The sequence below is a fragment of the Dendrobates tinctorius genome, unplaced genomic scaffold, assembly GCF_039654945.1.
Source record: "Dendrobates tinctorius isolate UK_male_01 unplaced genomic scaffold, ASM3965494v1 ptg000152l, whole genome shotgun sequence".
NCBI lineage: Eukaryota > Metazoa > Chordata > Amphibia > Anura > Dendrobatidae > Dendrobates > Dendrobates tinctorius.
Window position 1 is genome coordinate 4570350 of NW_027361819.1, and position 22950 is coordinate 4593299.

At 49.7% G+C, this 22950-nt stretch overlaps 1 protein-coding gene across 1 annotated transcript; it reads left to right on the forward strand.

Moving 5' to 3' along the window:
* The first annotated feature begins 897 nt into the window (after positions 1 to 897).
* On the forward strand, positions 898 to 8254 carry CTF1 (cardiotrophin 1). The gene is made up of 3 exons (XM_073547451.1): positions 898 to 1044; positions 5456 to 5574; positions 6865 to 8254. Exons 1-3 carry the CDS (start codon positions 1029 to 1031, stop codon positions 7291 to 7293), a joined length of 564 nt encoding a protein of 187 aa, XP_073403552.1. The 5' UTR covers positions 898 to 1028; the 3' UTR covers positions 7294 to 8254.
* Positions 8255 to 22950: the final 14696 nt, after the last annotated feature.

The window sequence follows — 22950 nt, forward strand, 5'->3', positions numbered from 1 at the left end:
AGTTTTCTCTGGAGGATTTGGGAGAATTTTTGCCCCAAAATATCAACGTAAAAGCAGGGAACGTTCAGACTAAATATTCTGAGGAGTTTTTGGAGCAGAAATGAAGCGTCAATTGGAGGAAACCTCCGAGGACTTGTGCCGCCGCCGCCGCGGCCTCTTTATCAACGGGATTCCGCCTGGAATGTGATAAAAAGCTGCAAAACCGGAGGAGAAGCGCGGCCAGGTCAGAGGTCGCCGTTCACACGCTCAGGCTTCTCTTCTTTTCGCTGTTTCCGGCTTCAGAAACTGGAGGATTTCGGAGTTTTTGGAGCAGAAACCGATCGGAAACCTTCAAAACTCCTCAAAACTTCAAGTTCCGGTCCGAAAACTCGGCCCAAGTTGTCAGCGCGGCCGCGGAGTCACCGAGGAACATTCCCAGCTCCGGACCCTCCGTGCAGACCGCCGGGCGGATCGCGGTCTCCGGCTTCAGCTTCTATTTCCGCCTCCACTATAGGAAAACTGATGAGAAAAAGGAGACGCAGGCGAGATCCAGGGAGCGGATCCAGGGAGCGGATCCAGGGAGCGGATCCCAGAGGAATCTGCTCCGAAAGACGCCCGACCAATCAGAAAACACTGCTGGGAAGAGAAAAAACGCCCACACTCTCCGCCAGGGTCCTGTGCACACGGGAGACGCTCCGCATCCGACTCACAAGCTTTAGGAAGCTTTTTTTGGAGCAGAAACTTTCCAAATCTCAAAAACTTCTGTTCAGTTTCTGCTCTGAAAACTCAGCGAGAAAACCCTGCAGAACATCGGACATTTACTGAAAAAGTTGTCACTTCTGATAGTTTTGCGCTCATGTCCCCCATAATCAGTTCTCGCCCCCCAGCATCAGTGCCGTGCGGTGGGGGAGGGGCGGGCTGTGACGTCATCCCGGGGAGAACTTCCAGAGAAACTTGTGAGTGGGCGGAGCCTGGAGCCGGGATAAAGCCGGGAGATCGTCTGCAGCGGGGACACTCGGGAGCGACCGCTGCGGGAGTCTGCGGCCGGGATGGAGGTGATCACAGGTAGGACTACAACTCCCAGCAACCCGCACCGCTGCCGGCCACAGTGCGGGACACGTCCCCTGTCACCCCTCACTGAGGAAGGACTACAACTCCCAGCATGTCCGACTGTGGCCTCTATATACTGAGAGCAACAGCAGAGTGTATCTAAGCCTGTGGTATCACACAGGAGAGGATTAGATACACGGCTCAGCAGTCAGTATCACACAGGATAGGATTAGATACACGGCTCAGCAGTCAGTATCACACAGGAGAGGATTAGATACATGGCTCAGCAGTCAGTATCACACAGGATAGGATTAGATACACGGCTCAGCAGTCAGTATCACACAGGATAGGATTAGATACACGGCTCAGCAGTCAGTATCACACAGGAGAGGATTAGATACACGGCTCAGCAGTCAGTATCACACAGGAGAGGATTAGATACACGGCTCAGCAGTCAGTATCACACAGGAGAGGATTAGATACACGGCTCAGCAGTCAGTATCACACAGGAGAGGATTAGATACACGGCTCAGCAGTCAGTATCACACAGGAGAGGATTAGATACACGGCTCAGCAGTCAGTATCACACAGGAGAGGATTAGATACACGGCTCAGCAGTCAGTATCACACAGGAGAGGATTAGATACACGGCTCAGCAGTCAGTATCACACAGGAGAGGATTAGATACACGGCTCAGCAGTCAGTATCACACAGGAGAGGATTAGATACACGGCTCAGCAGTCAGTATCACACAGGAGAGGATTAGATACACGGCTCAGCAGTCAGTATCACACAGGAGAGGATTAGATACACGGCTCAGCAGACAGTATCACACAGGAGAGGATTAGATACACGGCTCAGCAGACAGTATCACACAGGAGAGGATTAGATACACGGCTCAGCAGTCAGTATCACACAGGAGAGGATTAGATACACGGCTCAGCAGTCAGTATCACACAGGAGAGGATTAGATACACGGCTCAGCAGTCAGTATCACACAGGAGAGGATTAGATACACGGCTCAGCAGTCAGTATCACACAGGAGAGGATTAAATACACGGCTCAGCAGTCAGTATCACACAGGAGAGGATTAGATACAGTATCACACAGGAGAGGATTAGATACACGGCTAAGCAGACAGTATCACACAGGAGAGGATTAGATACACGGCTCAGCAGTCAGTATCCCACAGGATAGGATTAGATACACGGCTCAGCAGTCAGTATCACACAGGAGAGGATTAGATACACGGCTCAGCAGTCAGTATCACACAGGAGAGGATTAGATACACGGCTCAGCAGTCAGTATCACACAGGAGAGGATTAGATACACGGCTCAGCAGTCAGTATCACACAGGAGAGGATTAGATACACGGCTCAGCAGTCAGTATCACACAGGAGAGGATTAGATACACGGCTCAGCAGTCAGTATCACACAGGAGAGGATTAGATACACGGCTCAGCAGTCAGTATCCCACAGGATAGGATTAGATACACGGCTCAGCAGTCAGTATCCCACAGGATAGGATTAGATACACGGCTCAGCAGTCAGTATCACACAGGAGAGGATTAGATACACGGCTCAGCAGTCAGTATCACACAGGAGAGGATTAGATACACGGCTCAGCAGTCAGTATCACACAGGAGAGGATTAGATACACGGCTCAGCAGTCAGTATCACACAGGATAGGATTAGATACACGGCTCAGCAGACAGTATCACACAGGAGAAGATTAGATACACGGCTCAGCAGACAGTATCACACAGGAGAGGATTAGATACACGGCTCAGCAGACAGTATCACACAGGAGAGGATTAGATACACGGCTCAGCAGTCAGTATCACACAGGAGAGGATTAGATACACGGCTCAGCAGTCAGTATCACACAGGAGAGGATTAGATACACGGCTCAGCAGTCAGTATCACACAGGAGAGGATTAGATACAAGGCTCAGCAGTCAGTATCACACAGGAGAGGATTAGATACACGGTTCAGCAGTCAGTATCACACAGGAGAGGATTAGATACACGGTTCAGCAGTCAGTATCACACAGGATAGGATTAGATACACGGCTCAGCTGTCAGTATCACACAGGAGAGGATTAGATACACGGCTCAGCAGACAGTATCACACAGGAGAGGATTAGATACACGGCACAGTAGTCAGTATCACACAGGAGAGGATTAGATACACGGCTCAGCAGTCAGTATCACACAGGAGAGGATTAGATACACGGCTCAGCAGTCAGTATCACACAGGAGAGGATTAGATACACGGCTCAGCAGTCAGTATCACACAGGAGAGGATTAGATACACGGCTCAGCAGTCAGTATCACACAGGATAGGATTAGATACACGGTTCAGCAGTCAGTATCACACAGGATAGGATTAGATACACGACTCAGCAGTCAGTATCACACAGGATAGGATTAGATACACGACTCAGCAGTCAGTATCACACAGGATAGGATTAGATACATGGCTCAGTAGTCAGTATCACACAGGATAGGATTAGATACACGGCTCAGCAGTCAGTATCACACAGGAGAGGATTAGATACACGGCTCAGCAGTCAGTATCACACAGGAGAGGATTAGATACACGGCTCAGCAGTCAGTATCACACAGGAGAGGATTAGATACACGGCTCTTAGATACACGGCTCATCAGTCGGTATCACACAGGATGGGATTAGATACACGGCTCAGCAGTCGGTATCACACAGGAGAGGATTAGATACACGGCTCAGCAGTCATTATCACACAGGATAGGATTAGATACACGGCTCAGCAGTCAGTATCACACAGGAGAGGATTAGATACACGGCTCAACAGTCAGTATCACACAGGAGAGGATTAGATACACGGCTCAGCAGTCGGTATCACACAGGACAGGATTAGATACACGGCTCTTGGGGTGGCATCTGTGGTTTGTGGGTGATACTTAATCCCAGGAATCCGGTAATAATGTGGCCATTGTTCTCCTGTCAGCGCCTTCAGATTTATGTCTTTCTTCCTTCATTCTCTGAGTCTCCGCTGTACAGGGAATTATTTTTTGGCTTCTTAAATTGCCCCTTCCCTCCCTCCTTCTGTAAGTTGTCAGGCCCCTTCCCTCCCTCCTTCTGTAAGTTGTCAGGCCCCTTCCCTCCCTCCTTCTGTAAGTTGTCAGGCCCCTTCCCTCCCTCCTTCTGTAAGTTGTCAGGCCCCTCCCCTCCCTCCTTCTGTAAGTTGTCAGGCCCCTTCCCTCCCTCCTTCTGTAAGTTGTCAGGCCCCTCCCCTTCCTCCTTCTGTAAGTTGTCAGGCCCCTCCCCTTCCTCCTTCTGTAAGTTGTCAGGCCCCTTCCCTTCCTCCTTCTGTAAGTTGTCAGGCCCCTTCCCTTCCTCCTTCTGTAAGTTGTCAGGCCCCTTCCCTTCCTCCTTCTGTAAGTTGTCAGGCCCCTTCCCTTCCTCCTTCTGTAAGTTGTCAGGCCCCTTCCCTCCCTCCTTCTGTAAGTTGTCAGGCCCCTTCCCTCCCTCCTTCTGTAAGTTGTCAGGCCCTTTCCCTCCCTCCCTCCTTCTGTAAGTTGTCAGGCCCTTTCCCTCCCTCCCTCCTTCTGTAAGTTGTCAGGCCCTTTCCCTCCCTCCCTCCTTCTGTAAGTTGTCAGGCCCTTTCCCTCCCTCCCTCCTTCTGTAAGTTGTCAGGCCCTTTCCCTCCCTCCCTCCTTCTGTAAGTTGTCAGGCCCTTTCCCTCCCTCCCTCCTTCTGTAAGTTGTCAGGCCCTTTCCCTCCCTCCCTCCTTCTGTAAGTTGTCAGGCCCTTTTCCTCCCTCCCTCCTTCTGTAAGTTGTCAGGCCCTTTCCCTCCCTCCCTCCTTCTGTAAGTTGTCAGGCCCTTTCCCTCCCTCCCTCCTTCTGTAAGTTGTCAGGCCCTTTCCCTCCCTCCCTCCTTCTGTAAGTTGTCAGACCCCTTCCCTCCCTCCCTCCTTCTGTAAGTTGTCAGACCCCTTCCCTCCCTCCCTCCTTCTGTAAGTTGTCAGGCCCCTTCCCTCCCTCCCGCCTTCTGTAAGTTGTCAGGCCCCCCCTCCCTCCTTCTGTAAGTTGTCAGGTCCCTTCCCCCCTCCCTCCTTCTGTAAGTTGTCAGGTCCCTTCCCCCCTCCCTCCTTCTGTAAGTTGTCAGGCCCCCCCTCCCTCCTTCTGTAAGTTGTCAGGCCCCCCCTCCCTCCTTCTGTAAGTTGTCAGGTCCCTTCCCCCCTCCCTCCTTCTGTAAGTTGTCAGGTCCCTTCCCCCCTCCCTCCTTCTGTAAGTTGTCAGGTCCCTTCCCCCCTCCCTCCTTCTGTAAGTTGTCAGGCCACCCCCCTCCCTCCTTCTGTAAGTTGTCAGGCCCCTTCCCTCCCTCCTTCTGTAAGTTGTCAGGTCCCCTCCCGGTCACTAATCTTCTCTCGTTGTTGGTAGAACACCTGGCGGGAATCCTGAGCCGCTCACAGGAGCAGGATGGGAAGGAGGCGAAACGGCAGGCGCTCCTGCTGGTCACCATGGCGAAGTCTCAGGCCGACACCCTGGTGGAGACGTATGTAAGTGGCATCTGGGGACGTGGGGGTGATGTGGACAAGGAACCCCCAAAACAAGGGGATGGGAAGGTTTTATAAGTCCGGGCCCAGTAACCTGAACAGATGCGATGTTCCTGTCTGGGGCATTATCCATGGTCATCAGACTGTCATTAAAGACTAGAGATCCTTTTCCTTTAATTTGTCGATCAGACTTTGTAATCGTATGAATATCAGAAAAAAAAAGTAAGCAAAAGGCAGTGGAGAAGATTGAAAGTTCAGCTTTAGCTGCCTCGTTCATGCTCCTTTACAAGATGCTTTGAACTGCTGCTCTAGGAAGAATCTTACGTCTGAGCCTGGAGGGAGAGGAGCCGGGGCGCTCATACAAGAAGAGGGTCTGTAATTGCTGTTTTGACTATGGATTCTTACTAGAACGGCAAAGCGACTTCTACAAGGGCATGAGTTAGGCAGATAAAACAGCACTTTCAGCATTGCTCTTGTCACAGATTCCATAGCCTTATCTTACTTTTTTTTCCGCTCGCTGTGCTGTTCTAGCTGCCTAGTTCAGGATTTGTTTTTCACTAGCTGCTTTGAGCTGCTGCTCTAGCTAAGCTCTGCACTCAAACGTGAAGACTCTCCCTGTATGAGCTTCTCTGCGCCCCCCACCCCGTGCTCGGTCACCGACAGTGTTTGTACATAGTGTTTGTGTAAGGATTTTTCCCACAGCAGCAGTTCAAAGCATCTTTTAAAAGAGCATGAACTAGGCAGATAAATCAGCATTTTCTGTTGTTTTGGAGAGCAGGATCCAAAATAAGGTAATAGAGTTAAAATATTCAAAACTTTAGAAAAACTGATCAATAAGTTAAAAAGAAATGTTCCTAGCGAAGATCCTCAAATGACAATGGGGTGGACCCTGAAGGAAAGGGTTCTCTATGTTCCATGGGGGTTGCATTGGGGACAACTATTAGACTCTTGATTTTTAGGAGTGTAGAGAATAGTAAAACCTTTTGAATATGAAGACTAGCAGAATTGTGAATGCAGCTCTGGAAGGGTCAGGTCTTCTGCACTTGCTGTGGCCATGTTGAGACGTCGCTGCGACGTGTGGATGAATCCTTAGACCTGATTTACTGCTCTCGTCTTCTGTCACCTTGTTCCAGTTGTCGGCCCTGTTGGTGTCACGCGGTATTTTTAGCTGTCTCCTCCGCTCCGATGCCTACCTACGTGTAATGTTTCCAGGCGGTTACTTCACTACCTTAAAATAATCTTTCTAATCTTCCGTGTCTGCTCCAGTAACTCGCATCTTTCATCTCCTCACAGCTCGGTCAACAAGGACCTCCGTTCTCTGACAATGGAAGTGCCGTCCCTCAATCAAAGATCAAAGACCTGCCGACCCTGGAGCGCAGCAGCCTCCCGTCCTCCCCGTGGAAGCGCCTGGCCCTGAGCCTCGACGCATTCTCCTCGCTCAGCGAGTGGTTGGCTTCAGTCCTTCTCTGGCAGAGATCCCTCAATCCTAAAGCATGGGAGCTTCTCAATCTTCTGGAAATCGCAGAAAATAATTCCCGAGCCGTCAGCTCTAATCTGACCACGATCCTGGGGCGGCAAGATATCTCTTCTCCATCTCTGACGACTCTTTCCACCACCATAAAAAAGAAGGTGGCCGGATACATGGTCTGTAAGAGCTTTTACGAGTGGCTCAGTCAGACCGAAAGGGACCTGGTGATCCTCCTGGCAGAAAGCTCAGTGTAGATCTCTTCAACCAGGAGAACTTATAGGACACTACCTTACTAACCAGACCCTTCCAGTTAGACATGTCTACCTCAATGAGGACAAGAGTTGTAGCATTGACTTTCTTTTGGACTGAGGCTTCAGAGGTAGACTGTGTGACCAAGCTCTTAAGGTCCAGCGGTGGAGAGGACTTCTCATTCCAACTGAAGGACACTTTTTGATGACATCTTGGGTAGAGTTGTTTCATGTTTCCAAGTTCACCTGGGATCCAAGTGGTGGCATCAAACGTCAAGGGAGAATAACTTGCCTAAAATTTGGACAAAGTCTCTTCTGCCCTGGAAGGTCTTCAGTCTTTGCCCCTCCTTGAAGGACTTTCTAAGGTTGTAGACCCTACTGGTTCTCATTGTGACCTTTCTTCTCTCAGCATCACAGCTCCAGTCTCTGACCTGGTGAGTGGAGTTGTCCCATGGACAAGTTATAATGGACGTTTGTCGAGTCCTGGAGAGTCTCATCGTTTTGATGTGGAGATTTAGGTCTTCTGATCTCCAGCACCGTATTGAGGTCCAGCTTCCTCGATTCTCTGCAGGCAAACTGGGACCAACTGGTTTCTCTGGTTCCTGCAGCTGGGAACAATGGACGGCACAGAAACGGGAAGATAATCTTGGAGCGTGTGACCTGTTCAGACGGAGTATTATTGTGCTCGGTCATTGCTGGTTCTTGGCTAGATTGTCCCTAAGCCCCCCAGAAATGAAGACTGGTGGACCCCAGACCATGGTGCCTGTAACAACCAGGCAGATTATATATTAATAGCTGTGAGATTTCTAAACCTGCTGTAACTTTTGCTTTTAGAATGTTCCATAGAATTTATTTAAATGTTTCTTCTGTCCTTAATAAAAGCCAAGTCCTATAAATTTGGGCACCCTTGATCGTAACACCTATTCGAGTTTAAAGGGGTTGTCCGCCTCTTGGGGAACTGGTTTTATTTTTTTGTTTTTTTATGTGCAGGCAAGTATTCACTTTCATTAAAATGTTGCTGTTTTGCCCTGCAGAATGAGTTTATTGAGTGTCAGTCAGTGAGCTCGGTTTGTCAGGAGCGTTTGTGTCTTTTTTGTGCTGTTTTATGACCACATGAAAGGTGAATTTGCAGGGAAATAAAATGCCTCGGTGCAAAATTTTTAAATGAAACGCAATTGCAAGAATATAAGTAAAATGTCCCCGTCAGGCGACGTTCCCGTTTACTCCGTTACACCCTCTGGTTGACTTGTCGGCTTTGGCCCTGTTGGTTTTGTAGTATTTACTGTGTGAGCTGTAGACAAACCATCATCTAAAAAGTTCTGGTGAAAGGGAGCAAGAAAGTGGCTGAAGACAAACTGTGAGGGTGGAGGGGAGACTAGAGGCGCCCTGCCCGTCTATAACCAGCCTTGTTTATTTGGAGAGCTTGTCATGGTGCCTGCTGATACTGGGTCACAGCACTAGGTGGAGTGTGCGTGTTGTTCCCAGTATGGACCGGTCACACTGGGTGGAGGGTGCACGTCGTTTGCAGTATGGACCGGCCACACCGGGTGGAGCGTGCACGTCGTTTGCAGTATGGACCGGGTGGAGCGTGCACGTCGTTTGCAGTATGGACCGGTCACACCAGGTGGAGCGTGCGTGTTGTTCGCAGTATGGACCGGTCACACCGGGTGGAGCGTGCACGTCGTTTGCAGTATGGACCGGCCACACCGGGTGGAGCGTGCACGTCGTTTGCAGTATGGACCGGTCACACTGGGTGGAGCGTGCGTGTTGTTCGCAGTATGGACCGGTCACACTGGGTGGAGCGTGCACGTCGTTTGCAGTATGGACCGGCCACACCGGGTGGAGCGTGCACGTCGTTTGCAGTATGGACCGGCCACACCGGGTGGAGCGTGCGTGTTGTTCGCAGTATGGACCGGTCACACCGGGTGCAGCGTGCACGTCGTTTGCAGTATGGACCGGTCACACCGGGTGCAGCGTGCACGTCGTTTGCAGTATGGACCGGTCACACCGGGTGCAGCGTGCACGTCGTTTGCAGTATGGACCGGTCACACCGGGTGCAGCGTGCACGTCGTTCCCAGTATGGACCGGGTGCAGCGTGCACGTCGTTTGCAGTATGGACCGGTCAATCTGGGTGGAGCGTGCATGTTGTTCGCAGTATGGACCGGGTGCAGCGTGCACGTCGTTTGCAGTATGGACCGGTCAATCTGGGTGGAGCGTGCGTGTTGTTCCCAGTATGGACTGGGTGCAGCGTGCACGTCGTTTGCAGTATTGACCGGTCACACCGGGTGCAGCGTGCACGCCGTTCTCAGTATCGACCGGTCACACCGGGTGCAGCGTGTATTGTTCGCATTATTACCCCGTCTCAGTCTGATCCCTGCAATGAGCGGGTTCTGGGCTTCGTTACAGTAAATCTTCTCGCCCCTCCATTGGATGGTTTACATATCTGGTCTCCTGTGTACATTGCAGGAATTCCTCCCTTCCGGGGCCTCCGCCTTTCCAGCAGTAATGTGCCTCTTGTACACGGGCCCCAGGTTGGCGGAGTCGATCACACATCACTCCGATCCTTCCTTGCACGCTGCAGCACACTCTCCTTCGTGCGTTGCGCAGACTGGCCCTTTGTGCGGCTCGATGTGATGTTTTTCCATTTCCTATCGGCTGCAGCTCGTCATTCACTAGAGGTCGCGGCCGGTGCCCTGGTGTGGCGGACATGATACTGACCGCGCCGCAGCAGAGCGGAGACTTTACCAAGACCAATGGCTGTAATATTTCCCATTCGGTGGAGAGAAACCTGTGAGTGATGAACAGAATATCTCCGATACAATGTAACCGGATATCACACCGCGACGACCGGCGCTGCGTGTGTAAGTCCTCGCCTGTGAGAGAGAGCGAGGTCCCGACGCGCCGGTCCGGCCTCGGCTGCTTCTCCAACATCGGAGCGGTCACTGACTGTGAGGGACTGAAGATAGCCGGTGCCGGCTCAGTCATGGCTGCCGCTCTCCTGCATCGTGGTGTCGTTACTATGCGAGATCTGCGCATCCTCTGACCTCAGTGGTATGTACCCCATACAGATATGGGGTCACCGGTGAAGCCAAAACCTGCAGCTCCGGTGAGGCCGCTCCGCCGGCGAGAGTTTAGTTTCATTCATCGAGAGTTTCAAGTTTCCGCAGTCCTACAAGGAAACAATGGAGGCTGTCATTGAAGGACAGCGGAGATCCGGAGCGCCGGGAGACAATGGACCTTTATCCGCTGCTGCAGTTGTAAATTCCTCTTCTCCGCTCCTTCCCCGAATTCTTTGGATCAGATAATTCCGCATTCTGGTTCCATTCTGGTAACTTTTCTCCTTCGCAGGAAACATTCGGAAGCGACCAGAAGTCTGAAAATCAAGAACTCGGTCACAGAATCGTTTCTCCGGCTCCGATGTTATTTCCCGCTATAGCAGAAAATTGTGGTAAAAATGACGCAGATTTTATAACATGTGAACGCAGCCTTGAGGGTCTTCACCCAGGTCTGTAATGGTCCGCACTGACCCATGCCTCCTGTACGCGCCCGTAATCATCGCAGGTAGCAACATTTGTCGACTGAGAGTCGTCGGGTGCTGCCGAAAAGCACAAAGGGTTTTGTGCGATGAATCTGCTCCGTCCTCGGTAGGTGTTCAAGGAAACCAAATTATCAGGCGGTGCAAAAAGATTGTTCTCAGGCAGAGCAGATGCTCGGTCAGGGGAGACGTATCCTTCACCTGCTCAGCTCTATTTCAGCGTAGTGAGCATGCTCTGTGCCATGTGCGGAGGTCATTATGCAGAGAGGGGTAAGACCTGATGTTTCCATTACCTATTGACACCCATGAGTGTAGTGAGCATGCTCTGTGCCATGTGCAGAGGACATTATGCAGAGAGGGGTAAGACCTGATGTTTCCATTACCTATTGACACCCATGAGTGTAGTGAGCATGCTCTGTGCCATGTGCAGAGGACATTATGCAGAGAGGGGTAAGACCTGATGTTTCCATTACCTATTGACACCCATGAGTGTAGTGAGCATGCTCTGTGCCATGTGCAGAGGACATTATGCAGAGAGGGGTAAGACCTGATGTTTCCATTACCTACTGACACCCATGAGAGTGTAGTGAGCATGCTCTGTGCCATGTGCAGAGGTCATTATGCAGAGAGGGGTAAGACCTGATGTTTCCATTACCTACTGACACCCATGAGAGTGTAGTGAGCATGCTCTGTGCCATGTGCGGAGGTCATTATGCAGAGGGGTAAGACCTGATGTTTCCATTACCTATTGACACTCATGAGTGTAGTGAGCATGCTCTGTGCCATGTGCAGAGGTCATTATGCAGAGAGGGGTAAGACCTGATGTTTCCATTACCTGCTGACACCCATAAGTGTAGTGAGCATGCCCTGTGCCATGTGCGGAGGTCATTATGCAGAGAGGGGTAAGACCTGATGTTTCCATTACCTATTGACACCCATGACTGTAGTGAGCATGCTCTGTGCCATGTGCGGAGGTCATTATGCAGAGAGGGGTAAGATCTGATGTTTCCATTACCTACTGACACCCATGAGTGTAGTGAGCATGCTCTGTGCCATGTGCGGAGGTCAATATGCAGAGGGGTAAGACCTGATGTTCCCATTACCTATTAACACCCATGAGTGTAGTGAGCATGCTCTGTGCCATGTGCGGAGGTCATTATGCAGAGAGGGGTAAGACCTGATGTTTCCATTACCTATTGACATCCATGAGTGTAGTGAGCATGCTATGTGCCATGTGCGGAGGTCATTATGCAGAGAGGGGTAAGACCTGATGTTTCCATTACCTATTGACACCCATGAGAGCATTGTGAGCATGCTCTGTGCCATGTGCAGAGGTCATTATGCAGAGAGGGGTAAGACCTGATGTTCCCATTACCTACTGACACCCATGAGAGCATAGTGAGCATGCTCTGTGCCATGTGCAGAGGTCATTATGCAGAGAGGGGTAAGACATGATGGTTGCATTACCGATTGACACCCATGAGAGCGTAGTGAGCATGCTCTGTGCCATGTGCAGAGGTCATTATGCAGAAGGGGGTAAGACTTGATGTTCCCATTACCTACTGACACCCATGAGCGTAGTGAGCATGCTCTGTGCCATGTGAGGAGGTCATTATGCAGAGAGGGGTAAGATCTGATATTTCCATTACCTACTGACACCCATGACTGTAGTGAGCATGCTCTGTGCCATGTGCGGAGGTCATTATGCAGAGAGGGGTAAGACCTGATGTTTCCATTACCTACTGACACCCATGAGAGCATAGTGAGCATGCTCTGTGCCATGTGCAGAGGTCATTATGCAGAGAGGGGTAAGACATGATGGTTGCATTACCGATTGACACCCATGAGAGCGTAGTGAGCATGCTCTGTGCCATGTGCAGAGGTCATTATGCAGAAGGGGGTAAGACTTGATGTTCCCATTACCTACTGACACCCATGAGCGTAGTGAGCATGCTCTGTGCCATGTGAGGAGGTCATTATGCAGAGAGGGGTAAGATCTGATATTTCCATTACCTACTGACACCCATGAGCGTAGTGAGCATGCCCTGTGCCATGTGCGGAGGTCATTATGCAGAGAGGGGTAAGACCTGATGTTTCCATTACCTACTGACACCCATGAGAGCGTAGTGAGCATGCTCTGTGCCATGTGCGGAGGTCATTATGCAGAGAGGGGTAAGACCTGATGTTTCCATTACCTATTGACACCCATGAGTGTAGTGAGCATGCTCTGTGCCATGTGCAGAGGACATTATGCAGAGAGGGGTAAGACCTGATGTTTCCATTACCTACTGACACCCATGAGAGTGTAGTGAGCATGCTCTGTGCCATGTGCAGAGGTCATTATGCAGAGAGGGGTAAGACCTGATGTTTCCATTACCTACTGACACCCATGAGAGTGTAGTGAGCATGCTCTGTGCCATGTGCGGAGGTCATTATGCAGAGAGGGGTAAGACCTGATGTTTCCATTACCTATTGACACTCATGAGTGTAGTGAGCATGCTCTGTGCCATGTGCAGAGGTCATTATACAGAGAGGGGTAAGATCTGATGTTTCCATTACCTACTGACACCCATCAGTGTAGTGAGCATGCCCTGTGCCATGTGCGGAGGTCATTATGCAGAGAGGGGTAAGACCTGATGTTTCCATTACTTACTGACACCCATGAGTGTAGTGAGCATGCTCTGTGCCATGTGCAGAGGACATTATGCAGAGAGGGGTAAGACCTGATGTTTCCATTACCTACTGACACCCATGAGAGTGTAGTGAGCATGCTCTGTGCCATGTGCAGAGGTCATTATGCAGAGAGGGGTAAGACCTGATGTTTCCATTACCTACTGACACCCATGAGAGTGTAGTGAGCATGCTCTGTGCCATGTGCGGAGGTCATTATGCAGAGAGGGGTAAGACCTGATGTTTCCATTACCTATTGACACTCATGAGTGTAGTGAGCATGCTCTGTGCCATGTGCAGAGGTCATTATACAGAGAGGGGTAAGATCTGATGTTTCCATTACCTACTGACACCCATCAGTGTAGTGAGCATGCTCTGTGCCATGTGCAGAGGTCATTATGCAGAGAGGGGTAAGACCTGATGTTTCCATTACCTATTGACACCCATGAGAGCATTGTGAGCATGCTCTGTGCCATGTGCGGAGGTCAATATGCAGAGAGGGGTAAGACCTGATGTTTCCATTACCTATTGACATCCATGAGTGTAGTGAGCATGCTATGTGCCATGTGCGGAGGTCATTATGCAGAGAGGGGTAAGACCTGATGTTTCCATTACCTATTGACACCCATGAGAGCATTGTGAGCATGCCCTGTGCCATGTGCGGAGGTCATTATGCAGAGAGGGGTAAGACCTGATGTTCCCATTACCTACTGACACCCATGAACGTAGTGAGCATGCTCTGTGCCATGTGCGGAGGTCATTATGCAGAGAGGGGTAAGACCTGATTTTTCCATTACCTACTGACACCCATGAGTGTAGTGAACATGCTCTGTGCCATGTGCAAAGGTCATTATGCAGAGAGGGGTAAGACCTGATGTTCCCATTACCTATTGACACCCATGACTGTAGTGAGCATGCTCTGTGCCATGTGCGGAGGTCATTATGCAGAGAGGGGTAAGACCTGATGTTTCCATTACCTACTGACACCCATGAGAGCATAGTGAGCATGCTCTGTGCCATGTGCGGAGGTCATTATGCAGATAGGGGTAAGACCTGATGTTTCCATTACCTACTGACACCCATGAGAGCGTAGTGAGCATGCTCTGTGCCATGTGCGGAGGTCATTATGCAGAAGGGGGTAAGACCTGATGTTCCCATTACCTACTGACACCCATGAGTGTAGTGAGCATGCTCTGTGCCATGTGCGGAGGTCATTATGCTGAGGGGTAAGACCTGATGTTTCCATTACCTACTGACACCCATGAGAGCGTAGTGAGCATGCTCTGTGCCATGTGCGGAGGTCATTATGCAGAGAGGGGTAAGACCTGATATTTCCATTACCTACTGACACCCATGAGAGCGTAGTGAGCATGCTCTGTGCGGAGGTCATTATGCAGAAGGGGGTAAGACCTGATGTTCCCATTACCTACTGACACCCATGAGTGTAGTGAGCATGCTCTGTGCCATGTGCGGAGGTCATTATGCAGAGGGGTAAGACCTGATGTTTCCATTACCTACTAACACCCATGAGAGCGTAGTGAGCATGCCCTGTGCCATGTGCGGAGGTCATTATGCAGAGGGGTAAGACCGGATGTTTCAATTACCTACTGACACCCATGAGAGCGTAGTGAGCATGCCCTGTGCCATGTGCGGAGGTCATTATGCAGAGAGGGATAAGACCTGATATTTCCATTACCTACTGACACCCATGAGAGCGTAGTGAGCATGCTCTGTGCCATGTGCGGAGGTCATTATGCAGAGAGGGGTAAAACCGGATGTTCCCATTACCTACTGACACCCATGAGAGCGTAGTGAGCATGCTCTGTGCCATGTGCGGAGGTCATTATGCAGAGAGGGGTAAGACCTGATGTTTCCATTACCTACTGACACCCATGAGAGCATAGTGAGCATGCTCTGTGCCATGTGCAGAGGTCATTATGCAGAGAGGGGTAAGACATGATGGTTGCATTACCGATTGACACCCATGAGAGCGTAGTGAGCATGCTCTGTGCCATGTGCAGAGGTCATTATGCAGAAGGGGGTAAGACTTGATGTTCCCATTACCTACTGACACCCATGAGCGTAGTGAGCATGCTCTGTGCCATGTGAGGAGGTCATTATGCAGAGAGGGGTAAGATCTGATATTTCCATTACCTACTGACACCCATGAGTGTAGTGAGCATGCCCTGTGCCATGTGCGGAGGTCATTATGCAGAGAGGGGTAAGACCTGATTTTTCCATTACCTACTGACACCCATGAGTGTAGTGAACATGCTCTGTGCCATGTGCAAAGGTCATTATGCAGAGAGGGGTAAGACCTGATGTTCCCATTACCTATTGACACCCATGACTGTAGTGAGCATGCTCTGTGCCATGTGCGGAGGTCATTATGCAGAGAGGGGTAAGACCTGATGTTTCCATTACCTACTGACACCCATGAGAGCATAGTGAGCATGCTCTGTGCCATGTGCGGAGGTCATTATGCAGATAGGGGTAAGACCTGATGTTTCCATTACCTACTGACACCCATGAGAGCGTAGTGAGCATGCTCTGTGCCATGTGCGGAGGTCATTATGCAGAAGGGGGTAAGACCTGATGTTCCCATTACCTACTGACACCCATGAGTGTAGTGAGCATGCTCTGTGCCATGTGCAGAGGTCATTATGCAGAGAGGGGTAAGACCTGATGTTTCCATTACCTACTGACACCCATGAGAGTGTAGTGAGCATGCTCTGTGCCATGTGCGGAGGTCATTATGCAGAGAGGGGTAAGACCTGATGTTCCCATTACCTATTGACACTCATGAGTGTAGTGAGCATGCTCTGTGCCATGTGCAGAGGTCATTATACAGAGAGGGGTAAGATCTGATGTTTCCATTACCTACTGACACCCATCAGTGTAGTGAGCATGCCCTGTGCCATGTGCGGAGGTCATTATGCAGAGAGGGGTAAGACCTGATGTTTCCATTAATTACTGACACCCATGAGTGTAGTGAGCATGCTCTGTGCCATGTGCAGAGGTCATTATGCAGAGAGGGGTAAGACCTGATGTTTCCATTACCTATTGACACCCATGAGAGCATTGTGAGCATGCTCTGTGCCATGTGCGGAGGTCAATATGCAGAGAGGGGTAAGACCTGATGTTTCCATTACCTATTGACACCCATGAGAGCATTGTGAGCATGCCCTGTGCCATGTGCGGAGGTCATTATGCAGAGAGGGGTAAGACCTGATGTTCCCATTACCTATTGACACCCATGACTGTAGTGAGCATGCTCTGTGCCATGTGCGGAGGTCATTATGCAGAGAGGGGTAAGACCTGATGTTTCCATTACCTACTGACACACATGAGAGCATTGTGAGCATGCTCTGTGCCATGTGCAGAGGTCATTATGCAGAGAGGGGTAAGACATGATGGTTGCATTACCGATTGACACCCATGAGAGCGTAGTGAGCATGCTCTGTGCCATGTGCAGAGGTCATTATGCAGAAGGGGGTAAGACTTGATGTTCCCATTACCTACTGACACCCATGAGCGTAGTGAGCATGCTCTGTGCCATGTGAGGAGGTCATTATGCAGAGAGGGGTAAGACCTGATGTTCCCATTACCTACTGACACCCATGAGTGTAGTGAACATGCTCTGTGCCATGTGCAAAGGTCATTATGCAGAGAGGGGTAAGACCTGATGTTCCCATTACCTATTGACACCCATGACTGTAGTGAGCATGCTCTGTGCCATGTGCAGAGGTCATTATGCAGAGAGGGGTAAGACATGATGGTTGCATTACCGATTGACACCCATGAGAGCGTAGTGAGCATGCTCTGTGCCATGTGCAGAGGTCATTATGCAGAAGGGGGTAAGACTTGATGTTCCCATTACCTACTGACACCCATGAACGTAGTGAGCATGCTCTGTGCCATGTGCGGAGGTCATTATGCAGAGAGGGGTAAGACCTGATTTTTCCATTACCTACTGACACCCATGAGTGTAGTGAACATGCTCTGTGCCATGTGCAAAGGTCATTATGCAGAGAGGGGTAAGACCTGATGTTCCCATTACCTATTGACACCCATGACTGTAGTGAGCATGCTCTGTGCCATGTGCGGAGGTCATTATGCAGAGAGGGGTAAGACCTGATGTTTCCATTACCTACTGACACCCATGAGAGCATAGTGAGCATGCTCTGTGCCATGTGCGGAGGTCATTATGCAGATAGGGGTAAGACCTGATGTTTCCATTACCTACTGACACCCATGAGAGCGTAGTGAGCATGCTCTGTGCCATGTGCGGAGGTCATTATGCAGAAGGGGGTAAGACCTGATGTTCCCATTACCTACTGACACCCATGAGTGTAGTGAGCATGCTCTGTGCCATGTGCGGAGGTCATTATGCTGAGGGGTAAGACCTGATGTTTCCATTACCTACTGACACCCATGAGAGCGTAGTGAGCATGCTCTGTGCCATGTGCGGAGGTCATTATGCAGAGAGGGGTAAGACCTGATATTTCCATTACCTACTGACACCCATGAGAGCGTAGTGAGCATGCTCTGTGCGGAGGTCATTATGCAGAAGGGGGTAAGACCTGATGTTCCCATTACCTACTGACACCCATGAGTGTAGTGAGCATGCTCTGTGCCATGTGCGGAGGTCATTATGCAGAGGGGTAAGACCTGATGTTTCCATTACCTACTAACACCCATGAGAGCGTAGTGAGCATGCCCTGTGCCATGTGCGTAGGTCATTATGCAGAGAGGGGTAAGACCTGATGTTTCCATTACCTATTGACACTCATGAGTGTAGTGAGCATGCCCTGTGCCATGTGCGGAGGTCATTATGCAGAGGGGTAAGACCGGATGTTTCAATTACCTACTGACACCCATGAGAGCGTAGTGAGCATGCCCTGTGCCATGTGCGGAGGTCATTATGCAGAGAGGGATAAGACCTGATATTTCCATTACCTACTGACACCCATGAGAGCGTAGTGAGCATGCTCTGTGCCATGTGCGGAGGTCATTATGCAGAGAGGGGTAAAACCGGATGTTCCCATTACCTACTGACACCCATGAGAGCGTAGTGAGCATGCTCTGTGCCATGTGCGGTGGTCATTATGCAGAGAGGGGTAAGACCTGATGTTCCCATTACCTACTGACACCCATGAGAGCGTTGTGAGCATGCTCTGTGCCATGTGCGGAGGTCATTATGCAGAAGGGGGTAAGACCTGATGTTTCCTTTGCCTACTGACACCCATGAGAGCGTAGTGAGCATGCTCTGAGAATAGAGGTCACTTTGCAGAAAGGGGAGATGCCACTGAGCCATCACTTAAGGTTATGCACACAGATTTTTCGAGTGGGTCCAATTAAAAACTATGCCCGAAATTGCTTAACCTCAAACTCATGCTATTCATTTCTATTATAAAACACTTTGCTGCCGCCACGTTCAGTGTTTTGAGCATTTTTACCACTTCAGGTTTTGAAAAACTGGTGGAAAAATAAAGTGTAGGTCGCTACATTGTAGCAGAAAACGCTCCAAGCAAAAGGCTGCAAAAAAAAAAAAAAAACTCTTCCAAAACATCACAAAAGGAGGAGCGTTACAAAATGGTAGCAAAACAATACAGTATATACAATCACATGAAACAAAAAGGGATAACGGAAGAAAAAATACTAAACCTGCGAGATGGAAAACTGACAGAACCCCCAGCGAGCTGCACCTTCCAGGACTGACAAAATACAAAACCACAAATTCTGATTAGATAAAGGTAACTCCATATACCTCCACTTGGTGAGCTTATATGGGGGCTAGTAATAGGATGTACTAGGTCAGGATATCCTTTCCCCTGGAGGTCCCAGGTGGTAGATATTGTCGGCATGTTTCCTATCACTATTAAACCTTTCTATAGCAATAAAACCTGACACGGATAGCATCATCCATAGGGTAGATATTATGTTGGAGGGGTTAGAATGGCCTTACAGTAATGTGAATGAATGCAGTCTGTCCCTTCGCTACAGCACCGAAAATATATCTCCCATAAATATCGGATTGATGCAAATCCCAATATTCATCACTGACCACTGGCTCCAAAAAGTCTGCGATTAGTGCTTTCAACAGAGGAGGTTCTTGCCCTGGAAGTGTTCTTCTCTGAGTAAACAAATGCGAGTCTTGGTGGCTGGTTCTCAAAGCAGGTATTTGCTGTAATCACCTGTTCACCGCAGGATGTCCCTCCTTCAATGGAGGTTGAAGAGTCAGCTCGCTCTCACTTCCCCAGTTATTAATCCCCTTAATGTGAGGGTGATCTGTTCCCTCTCTGGAAATATCTTTATGGGCTTTACTTTGTGTTTGACACATGGTAATACTTGATTTCCGCATTGTGCCGCCACCTCTCCTGGTAGTGTCTCATTTCTGGTCATACATCCACACTCCTCCTCTCTGGTATGACGTTCTTTCCTGTATTCTGGAGCTTCCATCGCTTGTGAATTTTCCGATAAAGGTCAGCGCACTGCGGAATCTCCACGACTCAGGCCACAGCCGTTACCGCGTATGCCGGGATTTTCACACCAGCGGCTGCCAACATTCCTCCTCGCGGGAGCCCCATGGTTGTCATGTGACCTCTACTGGCCACTGCTGGAATAGCAGAAAACATGATTCCGCAGAAAGACAACAGATGTGTTTTTGCAAGATGGAAAACCCAAAAACCCATAAAGTCCCTTCTCTTGGCTTTTGAGCCCGTCCGTGACCTCTTCTAAATGTCAAGTGTGCACCTCCTGGTGGCCGGCTACTGCAATATCAGCAACGTCTCCCAAGGGCCGGAGCGTCAAATATATATTGCTTCAATAAAATGGTCACAATTCTACTGACCAACCCGAGGGCTGAGTTTTCTGTATTTTGATGGACTCTCTAAAGCCAGAGCCGAGGAGCACTGAACTGTTTGGCTGTGTCATGATGTGCTTGGTTTGAACAGTCCTTCTGTGCTGACAGACACAAGGTCGTGTCCCTGCCTTTGGTTTGGGCTTGCACCCCCGAGCCCACATCTTTTCCCGCCTATGATGACTGATTTAATTAGTCATCATGTAGCCTTAAAGGGGTATTCCCATCTCCAGGATCCTATTACAATACATGGTAGGTGTAATAATAATAAAATTAGCAAATACCTCCAATTAGAAATGTAGTATAGTTCTTCTGATTCACTGTCTCTTTCCTCATGTGCAGGACCTTAGGTATCCATGGTTATGACCACTGATAAAGTGACAGCTTGCTGCTATTGGTTGTAACTATGGATACCTAAGGTCCTGGAATGCCTGCACATGAGGTAAGAGACATGGTGAATCAGAAAAACTATGCTACATTTCTAAATTGGAGGTATTTGCTAATATTCTTATTATTACACCTCCTACTACATATTGGGATAGGATATTGGAGATGAGAACACCCCTTTAACAGCCGCGGGTGGAGTGCTGCTGCTGCGCCTGCTGTTTTTGAAAGTTAAATACCGCTGTCAATATCGGATTCTGGAATTTACCACGCGCCGGCTGGAAGGGCGTCATTCATCCCGCCCATCGGCGTCCCCTTCACATGATCACTGGGCGCCGATGAGTTGCCATAATAGCCAGGGGTCTGCAGAAGACCCCGTATCGGTCATCACATTCCTCCTGTGAACGCCGGCCTGTGGCGGACGCTCCTGGTCCGTGCTGTCTGCTATACATAGCATTTCCAGTGAAAATGAACGGTGTCGTCCAGCAGTACAACACGTCCCGCAAAAAACAAGCCCTCATATGGCTACGAGGATGGAGGAAAAAAGGGGGGGGAAATACAAACGCAAAAAATTCAGTCATGAACGGGTTAAAAGGTTGTGTGGGGGAGAGGGGGGGGTATATTCTATAACATGTACCATAGTAAAGTGTGATCAAACAACGATCCGGATCCGGAGATCCTGCACAGAGGTTTGTAGATCCAACTATGGATCTATCGCGCGTGGAATAAGATGAAGAGCGTAGGCGTCTCTCCCCATCACACAGCCGCGCTCGAGCGTGGAGGCCACCGCTCCGCTTCCTGCTGGGGCGCCAGATGCCTCCAAGTCAACAGAGGTTTTTGCCCTTTTGGACAGATATTGAGGCCACGAGTCTTAGAAGAAGAAGAAGAAAAAAAAAAAAAAAAAAAAAAAAAAAAGCTCCTTTAGAATAAAAGGTTTCTCGAAGTTTTTGGCTGTGTGCGCACGTTGTAGATTTGGCTGCGGAGAATTCCGTGCAGATTTGCTGCGGTGCATGCGGAATCTGAAGCGTCTTTACACCTCTTCCATTATAGGAATCCGCAGGTAAAACGTAGGCCGTTTCACCTGTGGGTTCAGCCAAATCCGCAACGTGTGCACATCCCCTTATCGACCAGGTCTGTTCCCCCAAAAAAGGCTGCTTCTAATTCGGATCTCTGGTAACACCACTTTTTGGTTCACATATTCGGCGTTTTGAGAACAGCCCCCCCCATCTGACCCCAATTATGTGACCCCTGAACACAGGCATGCACATACTCTGCACTCCGCCTGTGTCCGTGTGGATGCGCACCCCTAGCCTGTGAGGCTGCCCCTCTCCATGATGCGACCGTCCCGTGTAACGCCCCGTCGCATTCAGAGCCCTTTCATTCTATGGAAACAGATTATAATCGATTTCTTGGGAAGGTTTCTGACATTTTTCATGCACCGGTCTCATCGATCCTCAGGATCGTTCCCGTTTGTCGTACAGCGGCGCCCGACGTCAACTCTACGCCCAGAGATCACCATTATCTATGGAAGGCTGCACCTATATATATAAAAAAGAGTGTATGTATATGTGTGTGTATCAAGCCCCACCCCTCATTATGATGTCATAATAGGTTGCCATGGCGAAGATGATGTCACAATGGTTGCTATGGTGACGATGATGACTTAATAGGTTGCAATGGTGACAGTTATGTCATAACGGTTGCCATGGTGATGATGTCATGATGGGTATATGGGCATGGGACTATGGGATGGAGGATATGTATGATGGGTATATGGGCATGGGACTATGGGATGGAGGACATGTATGATGGGTATATGGGCACGGGACTATGGGATGGAGGATATGTATGATGGGTATATGGGCACTGGACTATGGAATGGAGGATATGTATGATGGGTATATGGGCACGGGACTATGGGATGGAGGATGTGTGATGGGTATATGGGCATGGGACTATGGGATGGAGGATATGTATGATGGGTATATGGGCACGGGACTATGAGATGGTGGATATGTATGATGGGTATATGGGCACGGGACTATGGGATGGAGGATATGTATGATGGGTATATGGGCACGGGACTATGGGATGGAGGATATGTATGATGGGTATATGGGCACGGGACTATGGGATGAAGGATATGTATGATGGGTATATGGGCACGGGACTATGAGATGGTGGATATGTATGATGGGTATATGGGCACGGG

What these genes read in the sequence shown, in the direction of transcription:
- CTF1 (XM_073547451.1), top strand. An exon ending in ACACCCTGGTGGAGACGTAT is followed by an intron (nt 5,575 to 6,864) that starts GTAAGTGGCATC and finishes ATCTCCTCACAG; the next exon opens with CTCGGTCAACAAGGACCTCC.